The sequence below is a fragment of the Camellia sinensis genome, chromosome 13 (assembly GCF_055761805.1).
Source record: "Camellia sinensis isolate YWXY chromosome 13, ASM5576180v1, whole genome shotgun sequence".
NCBI lineage: Eukaryota > Viridiplantae > Streptophyta > Magnoliopsida > Ericales > Theaceae > Camellia > Camellia sinensis.
Genome location: NC_138973.1, coordinates 71,100,538 through 71,110,128, shown reverse-complemented (window position 1 = coordinate 71,110,128; position 9,591 = coordinate 71,100,538). Strand labels below are relative to the sequence as shown.

At 30.8% G+C, this 9,591-nt stretch overlaps 1 protein-coding gene across 1 annotated transcript; it reads right to left on the bottom strand.

The window, feature by feature from the left end:
* Nucleotides 1–233: 233 nt before the first annotated feature.
* LOC114297907 (protein neprosin-like) lies at nucleotides 234–6,326 on the bottom strand. The gene is made up of 8 exons (XM_082900616.1): nucleotides 6,299–6,326; nucleotides 5,245–5,411; nucleotides 4,115–4,207; nucleotides 3,100–3,297; nucleotides 1,290–1,442; nucleotides 1,105–1,162; nucleotides 877–1,010; nucleotides 234–660 (listed from the first exon to the last, which is right to left on the bottom strand). Exons 1-8 carry the CDS (start codon nucleotides 6,324–6,326, stop codon nucleotides 301–303), a joined length of 1,191 nt encoding a protein of 396 aa, XP_082756742.1. The 3' UTR covers nucleotides 234–300.
* Between the last annotated feature and the right edge of the window lie 3,265 nt (nucleotides 6,327–9,591).

The window sequence follows — 9,591 nt, the reverse complement described above, 5'->3', positions numbered from 1 at the left end:
CACCCCTAATTGTTAAAAACAGGTCCGGTATGAATAACCCAATTTTTTTTTTTTATTTTTTTTTATTTTTTATTTTTTATTGATGACATTGCAGTCAAGAAGATTAAAATTTGCAAAGCTAAAAGGGTTGGATTGTGCATCACCCCAAGCATAAACAATAGCACTTGAGTCTTAATAAAAGTTTTGCAAAGCACATGCAATTATATATATATATATATAGAAGGACAAGAAATGGTCAGTTTTACATTATTAATCCATGCCAAAATGAAGTTTTAAAAGTACCAAATTTGTGTTCTCCTTCTAGGAACCTGCAGGGCCCCCATATAGTACCACATGCCCAAAGTAAGCCCCCCTGTTTCCTTCATCTTTCACATCATACAGTTTTCTACTGCTTGTAAACTCGTATGTTTGAGGATTTATATCCCCTCCACTTGGACTCTTAAGTGCAATACTCCTGAAGTATGCATCATAACTGGTGCTCTCAATTAGAAAATGACCTCCCCCCATTGCTGGTTTAGGGGTGCCCGGTGGACTAAATACCTCTCCTCCCCATTCAGCATGTGAAGCTAAGTTTGCTAATCCGCCGTCAAGTATTCTCTTTGGCCAAAATCCAACATTGGTATTCGCAACTCCAAGCCACCAATTTCCATTAGCTAGGTCCTATATATTTTTACATGGATATCAAAATTGAATAATTAAACAGAAGAACGCAAATTCTATTTCTTTACCACTAATTACTTAATTACGATTTTTGTTTCATAATTATTGGTGTAATTATTATTTGACACAATGGTAGCATGACTTGGGAACTTGTGGTCTGCCAATACAGTGGTCTAGGTGTGGACTTCATGTATATTAAGAGTTTTCAAATTTTACCTGCAAGATGTAGATTTCCACCTCAACCGGTATCCCTCCACGTATGGAGACCTTTCCAATTACTGAACCAAGAGGTATATCTGTGTTCACAATCACAAATCCAGGACAATTTGTATTGAAACAATGAGATTGACCTGCCTGTTTGGTAGACAAACACATAAGAATATATTGTAAGAGCTACTAAAAAATATAGTCAATTAAGTAATATGCACTCAAAAGCAGTGATACTTGCATTCGTATATATGAATAGTCGAGTACGTGCGTCACCAAACAGAGATGGGTCCACCTGAGACAAACCAAAAACATAATAAAAACAAATGCTTTTGTCTATGTGAAGCTAGTTTTTACTTCTGAAAATTGTTTGTAAAAGAAGTAAGAAGTTAAATTTACAACAAGCAAGAGGATCAACTTACCCTCCACCCGACTTGTAAGCTATCAGGCCCATTTTGAATCATCATTCGCCCTGCACTATATTGTTTACCCACGACATCTGGTTGGTGTACACTAAGCACCGCTGACGCTCCACTGTATTTGTTTGGACCATCTATTGTCTCAACTATGGCATACTGGGTGATAAAAGTCCAAAACATATATGTTACTTTTATATTTTCCCTTTAACCTTTTCCACTGTGAGAATCTGTACATATCCATATTGTTGAGAGAAAACCAAAAGCCAATTCGAAATACTTGAATCTAGCACAAAATAGCAGAAGTAATTTTTCTCCCTCTTTGTGTGAATCTATTAGGAAACAATTTGAATAAAGCACAATATATATATAATCTGAAAATCATAAATCTTAAAATCACATAAGGCAAGAGCAATTTTCCGATCAAAAAAAAAAAAGAAAAAAAAAAGGCAAGAGCAATTTTTAATTGGAAAACCTTCCCACTGTGAGAAGGAAAAAACCATCGGACCGTAGTTCACCAAATATCTCCACTATCAAAAAATAATGGGTGTACAAGAGTTCTCTCCAGTTAGAACTAGAGGCAAACAATCAAGAACAACTACAAATAAGTTTTCTTGGCAACCAAAGAACTAGTTACAAAGTTTAGGAAAGATCTCATAAAAATAGGGTACTGTTTACGAGCTAGAAAACCAAATTCAAAATGCTCCAAATCTGATCTCCACCATTTAGATCTTAGAGCCTTGAGTGTGAACTCGCCTACCAAATTTCAGCTCAATTGGACCACGAATGCTTGTCGATCGAACTGTTTGGTCAAAGTTGGATAGAGTTTATGAAAAAACTGCTTGGCTCCCTTTTTTCTCTTTGTTTGGTGGCTGCACTCTACTCTCTCTCTAGGGTAGTAGAGAGGGTTTTTGTCTCATCACACATGGGCCAAAAACCAAACAAAAAACATTATCCGTTTGGTTTAATTTTAGAATTATAATTTGAGTGTAGAGTTTTGAGTTTTTGAATCATAATTTGAAAAGAGAAAATTTGTTTAGTTATGAGTTTTGAAATGATTTGTAATATATATATATATATATTTTTTGAGTGATTGATGTATAGAATGTAAGAGAATGTGAGAAGAAAGATGAGAGAGAAAAAGTGATTGATTGATTAATAATAATAATAATAATAATAATAATAATAATAATAATAATAATAATAATAATAAAAGAGAGGAGTTTTGAAAGTAATTTCAAGTTGTATTTTAAAAATATGCGTGGTTAACAAGTTGTATTCAAATCATGATTTAAAAACAGGGCTGAGTTTTGAAAAGTAAACCAAATGCTAGCATAATCTCTCCATGTAGGCTTGAGACTCACATGGGCTTTACCGAATATTTAGGCCATCATCCACATACGAGGGAAGCCCAACCCAACACACGTATATATATGTATGCGCTTACTTTTTTTTGTTGATTCCCCCCCTTCTTTTCATTCAAAAAACGCATTGTGCCCTTATTGTAAGATTTAATGTTTAGTGTTTTTGGTTGTGCAGATTCAAGCCATGTAAACAATCACATCTACAAGTAAAATTATTATCAAAAGTTTGCCTAAAACTTTCAACAAGATGAGGCTAAACATAACTTCAAAAAATGAGGACTAAAATCAATTTATAGGATCAAAGAATGTGTTTAGAGTGTTTTATGTGTGTGTTGACAACTCATTCAAGAAGGTGATTCATAGAAACAAATAAAACCAGATATAGAAAACAAGCAATAGTGCAAAACCAGTATTGTGAAGCTATATAATCTTGACTGACTAGGATAACTTACATCAGCACCACCGGTGTCATCTGCAGGAGTCATTATTTTTGAAGCAAGTTTCTCTCTAATGAGATCTTCTTTAGTAGTTCTCCTAATTGGAACTGTTCCAACCGGGCAATCTCCGCCCTTTAGTCCTATATGTAGAGGTTTGCTATCTTTTGAGGAAACTTGATCTCTTGATCTATTGGGTAATGAAATGGGCTTCATCTGCAATTCAACTCAATTCGACAAAAGGTAAAGGAGACTTGCACATAAATTGATCACATAATGGATTATAGAAAATTCACAAGAGTTGGATTCTACTGTTGGGTTCGTGCATGTCTTGTTTTCTATGAGCCCCATAAAGTTATTAGTGTTGGGTGTGTATCAAATTTTGTAAGATCCATACTGTATTTTGGGTTAGGTTGTGAAATCAAGAGTTCACTAGTAATTCAATGTGTAGGGTTTTATTAATTGTGTGGGACTAACATTTCTATGGTTTGCCTATAAATATGAATCTTCTCTACACTCTCCTCTCTTTTATTGATGCTTGTCCCAAAATTATATTTTATCTATTGGATTTGATCAATACAATTACTCCCTTTGCCAATAAAAAGAAGTATTGTAGAGGTGTGAGATTGAAAGGGTTTGTAATGATGCAGGGGATATGAAAAAATTTCGGGGGCAATGATAGTGAGTAAGTAAGCACGTGTAGCTTCTGGAATCAGTTAATCTTAAGCAGGGAAATGGGCAGAGTTTCAAGACTTCGATATTGGTGTCAGATTTTAAAGGTTTTTGGTTTCATTATTGTACTCGCTATGATTCATAGTATATTTCTCTTTTGTATGCAAATCTTTGTGATTTTTCCTCTTTAGTGTGTGCATATGGATATGCTTCCATTCAAATTTAGGATGTGCAAGAATCCCAGAACCTATTGTGCGAACTACAGTGTTCTGTGATTTATTTTGTGCTCATAGAGTGTTGAATAAATAATTAAGTAGCCTTCAATTATGTGTTGGAGATAAGAGGATGTATGGAGACAAACCTGAAAATGAAAAGTGTGGTTCTTCAGTAAAGGATGATCAAATGCAGGCTGTTTGTAGAAATCCACGCAATCATATATATCTCCATAATTATTCTGTAAATGTTACAATCTTTCTATTAATTTTTATATACAATTGTTCAATTCATGAAAGGTTGTTCACAAGTTTGTGCAAAAATAATAATATTCTCTATTCTCAAGTTCAGAACGTCAAATTAGATGGTTGCAATTCAAGACATCCATGATATTAGGCCTAAGATGCCTATTAATCTCTGCCATTTGATTTTCATAGAAAATTTAACTGGATAATATTGGAATTGAATGTCCTCGAAACTAGTCCCAGGACATCCTAGGAACTGGCTCAACTTAAATTTTTATTTATTATATTTGAGACAATAGTTTGTTGATAGATACGTGTCAACAACTTTATGTTCCGATTTAAAATTGAAGAGATAGATTTTTTTAACCCAATAAATAACTTTTTAATTTAAAAAATTAGTTTAATATTTTATTGTTAATTTGGTAAAAATTTAATTCATTCCACACTAGAGACAAAAGGATCCCATGTCGTACATAGAGATTGTGTTTGTTTGGGATTGTCCCTATATATCCTTTATATGGTGATTATTAAGTTCCATAAGGGGTAGATACAAAACAAGACATTAAGTATGGAATATGACTGATTATTGATCTCTATAAGGTGATGAGATGCCAAATGAGAGATTAAGAAGGGTCTGCATTAGTAAAAGCACCAAAATATTCTCCCACTATGGTCATTACACTACGTATGTATGTCTAGTGTGATTCCAGACAAACGTGGGATATGATAAGATATTACCAATTTCCCAATCCAGGAGCATTTCAAAGTGGAATACGATATGCAATTGATAATATCAACATATGGCAAGTCTATTAATCAAATAAAATTTACTCCCATGAAACAAACATAGCAAAATTGAATTAACACTGTGTTTGGATTTTAAATTTATACATGAATTTGGAAAGGGAAATAGAAAACGTGAGTGAAAAGTGAATCAAATATAATTATACTTTATCTAACTATTCCATTTCTCTATCTAAATTAGTGATCCAAACGCAGTCTAAAGGTTTCTAATAATAGTGAGAATAAATACTTGTATAGTCTTGACTGCTGGCTTGTTGAGATGCTTAAGTTGCTCCTCCAACTCCAAATCTTCCTCTTTAGTTAAACTCCTCCAGTCTCCTTCAACTCCATTGTGTCCCACAAGGTGAGAGCATACACAGAGATATAATACAATAGCATGTAAGTCCATGGGATGATCTGGAAAATAATAAAAAAACAAAGTAGTTGGTGATCAAAAATCACAACAATCATCTATAATTATTTAAGGCAATTAATGAAATTACAATCGTAATATATCTATACACATAAGGTTCACATAAAGTATGCGTTTATTGTCATTTTGGTTCTTCAAGTTTTAATTTTGTCAATTTGATCATTGAAATGTCAATTTGAGTCTTTGTTCCAACTCTAAGCATACCGTCTAAATAGTTAACGGAATCGTAATAAAATACACACAAGTTCTTTAAAAGTATGTGTTTTTTGTCACTCATCACTTTGGTTCTTGAAGTTTTTAATTTTGTCAATTTGGTCATAAAACATTAATGAAGAAAATAAAACATAACCATACAATATTAAAGTACGAAATTGACAAAAATGATACTTGAGAGACCAATATGACACAAAATATACGTTTTTAGGACCATAGTAAAATTTATAATTATTTTAACGATTTAAACATCCGTTTTGAGATTATATTAATTTGACTAAAATTGACAATTTTGAAGCAAAATTTTGATTTGCTAAAATCAGTTATTAATTGTTAGATTGGTACCTTTAGAAGTTAGTCTTTCCACCCTTTGTAAATTCAACTCTCCTTAAGAAGAGTTGAATAACCTCCCCTAGGGACTAAGTTCTTAAGAAAGTTGTGGTGGTTAATTAGGTTAGGCCTAGTTGATTGACAAAATTAAAAATTAAGGGACCAAAATGGCAATGAATCTATATTTTACAAACTAAAATTGTAGTTTATCCTTTATTTTATTTTATTTTTATATGTAATGTGGAAAAAAACAAACAACTCCTATGTTTGGCATTAAATTAGAATTGTATCGAAATCGGAAAACTTTGAACAATGAATATCCTTGTACCTGAGACATACGCTAGCCCTATTATCATTGCAATTGAAGGAGAATATTTAAAATTCGTAAAATTAAATAAGGATATTTGATCTAATAGTTGTATAGACATCATTGGTTCAATTTCGATAGAGAAGTTGGGCTTGATAGATTGATTGTAAATATCTCTCTTATATATTGACCCAAACTTAAGATTATAATAATTAAATTTATTTCTGATGAATTAATTTATTTAAGAATTAATAAACTAAAAACTGAATCTCTTGCATTACTCCAATTTAATTTTAGTTGAAAACTGAAAATATCAATTTGACTGGATTGATGGCTAACCATTGGGTTTTTTTATGGAGAAAAATTATACCAATGAGGTGATAAATTTATCATATAGGAAAATTCATTTTAATTAGATAGTCTTATCAAAGTAACATATTATTTTAAAATGTCATTATCATATTATTGTAATTAAATTATTTATGTAAAATTTGTTTTTGTAAATCGATTTCTTAAATTTATTTTAATAAGAGTGTGAGAGAGCATTATTATTTATTTATTTATGATAACTTGGTAACCACCAATCTCACCGTTTACTAACAGATGGTCCAATTAAAGTATGGATTAATCCAAAAAATTATGGATTAATCCAATTAAAGTATGGATTGACCCAAAAAATTGTTTGGTGCAAGGAGATTTTGAACTTAAAAACATAGAGAGAGCACATCCCCATTTCCCCAGCCTTGACCACCAGACCAACTCCTTAGGTAGTTTTTCATTCATTGGAATGATTAAAGTGGAATGAAATTATCATTCTATCAAAATATTCATTCATTTGTTTGATTAAATTAAAAAAATAATAGCAAACGCATTATAAATAGAATTACCTTTCACAATTTTAAATAAATAGTCGTTCCATAAAAAAGTCTATGGAATTACAATTCATTTTAATGAACCAAAAATAGAGCATAATGGTTAGCAATATTCTATTATGAAGAGAGTAAAAAAGACATGTCAAACTGCTAAACCAAAGTAAACCAAATAACAATGAAAATGAACAGACAAATTAAACAGGAAATATTGAGTAAATTTACAAACGCACATACAAAAATCAAGGCATAATTTGTTTAAAGTAATGATTGCCCTATAAAAAAATGCAAGTGGGAATAAAGTATATTATTTGTAAGTAATTGAAAGAAAATACAATAAATTTTTTATTTTATTTTTTTAATTTTATTTTTTTGAGTTTAGTAAAAATAGATTTAAATATACTAATTTTACAACTATTAAGCATGAATTAACACCATTTTCTGTTAACAAATTTGCTTGATTGAATGACAAACATTTATTTAATTTCACTCTCTACTTTGGAATTCAGACTAAAACATCTTTACATTTGAAGGAAGTTATAGAAATTTCTATTTAAAAATAACAAATTATTAACTAGGAAAAAATATAATGCCATAAATCATAAACAAATACCTGAAAGACAGTAGACTTTTGTCACAAGAATGATTTTGAGACCTCAATACACATGGGAATGGGAATGGGAATGGGAATGGAAATGTGTGTGGTTCGAATATATATACTAGTAAAAGAAGCCAATGTCTAACAATGCCCATTATTATTATGGTTAATGCTAATAAATGTCTCTGGGGTATTTGATAAGATGTGGTTAAGAAAAATGCTAATAAATGTCTAGCAATGCCCATTATTATAATGGTAATTTGTTTGGTAAAAAATTTGATATCCTTAGTATTATTTGTGTGTTAAATAGGGAATTGAGGTGCCTATTGTGCATCGAGCATGCGGGCACTATTGTGCATGCTTTGAGGCTCACTTCGAGTCTTATATTGATAATCCGAACTATTTATTTTTTAGGGTATACCATGAAGAACATATCTATAAATAATCAAGTTGACCTAACAATAGTAACTCTTTCATCAAAACACATTTGTATCGATAAAAATGAATAGTAAGTGTTATTTTAAATATAATATTGAATATGAATATGTTTCGATTAAAGGATTATCGTTATCTAATTAACTTATTTTTATAAGTATATTGTGCACGATATACTCTAAAAAAAAAATACTTTCAATCATTAAAATAAGAATCAGAGTGATCCTCACCGTCAGCACAACAGTGCCAGTAGTGCTTGCCATATACAATAGGCACCCTAATTTTTATTTTTATTTTTGATTAGGAGAATAGGCACCCTAATTCTATTAAATAGGATAGTATTAATTTTTCTTGATTTTAGTAACGGTCTAATTTTATTTTATTAATACGTATTAAATATTATATTAAATTTTCTTGAATTTAGTTCTATTAATTAAGGGTAAATTACACTCCGTAGTCATGTGCTTATTAAACTATTATTTTTATTAAAGATTTATACAGCAGAGTAATAAAAAGAAGATATTGACAATTGACTAAAAGTGCATAATTTTGTGTGTAATGATCAAAGTGACATTTAGTATAAAATACAAGGGTGCAAAGTGTAATTTATTCATTAATTAAATTAGATGCATGTAGTAGTTTTGTATTTTTAACCTATTATTTAAAATTGAGCAAATTTCAAGAATCATGAAATAAAGTATTATTGGTTGTTGCTTTTCACGTGCCCGAGAAGCACTTGGTAATTGTGAAATAATCATAATTTTTTAATAATTTTTTTTAATAAACAATTCATCTACAATGATTTGGGAAGGGAGTTAGACTTTATATTATTGGATTTGTAATAAATCAAAATTGACACATATGATATTACATCATTATGAGTACATAAAATTTTATGTGAATCTTGAACTTTTTCTTTTACCAAAATAATCTATTCCTAACGGATCCATAATACACCATATCTGATGTTCAAATGCACCATCGAATGCAAGTTAAATCACTACAAGAATTTACACATTTTGCGACCACTTTTGCCGATCAAAAAAATTTTGGTCACAAGAAAATGACATTTGGTGACCAAATATTAATTAGTCGTGAATGATCATTAATTTTGGCGACTAAATATTATTGGTCGCAGAAGGTTATATTTTGGCGACCAAAATTTGAGTTGGTCGCAGAAAGTGGTATGCTTTTGCCGACCAACTACAAATTTGGTTGCGAAAGATCACATATTTTTTAGCGACCAAAAATTTGGTCGTGAAAAACTTATTTTCAGCAACCAAAAAAAATTAGTCGCCAAATTAGTACTTTTAGCGACTAATTTTTTAGTCGCTGTTAATTGAGATTTGGCGACTAAAAACGTTTGTCGGCGAAGGAACCTTTTCTGCGACTAATTTGGTCTTTTGGTCGCC

Bases quoted from the DNA above. Each gene is read 5' to 3' on its own strand.
- LOC114297907 (XM_082900616.1), bottom strand. From the start codon at position 6,326: ATGATAATAGGGCTAGCGTATGTCTCAG. The intron at 5,412-6,298 runs GTACAAGGATAT...ATTATTTTCCAG, and splicing joins AGGGCTAGCGTATGTCTCAG to ATCATCCCATGGACTTACAT. The intron at 3,298-4,114 runs GTTTGTCTCCAT...GTTGAATTGCAG, and splicing joins ACCACACTTTTCATTTTCAG to ATGAAGCCCATTTCATTACC.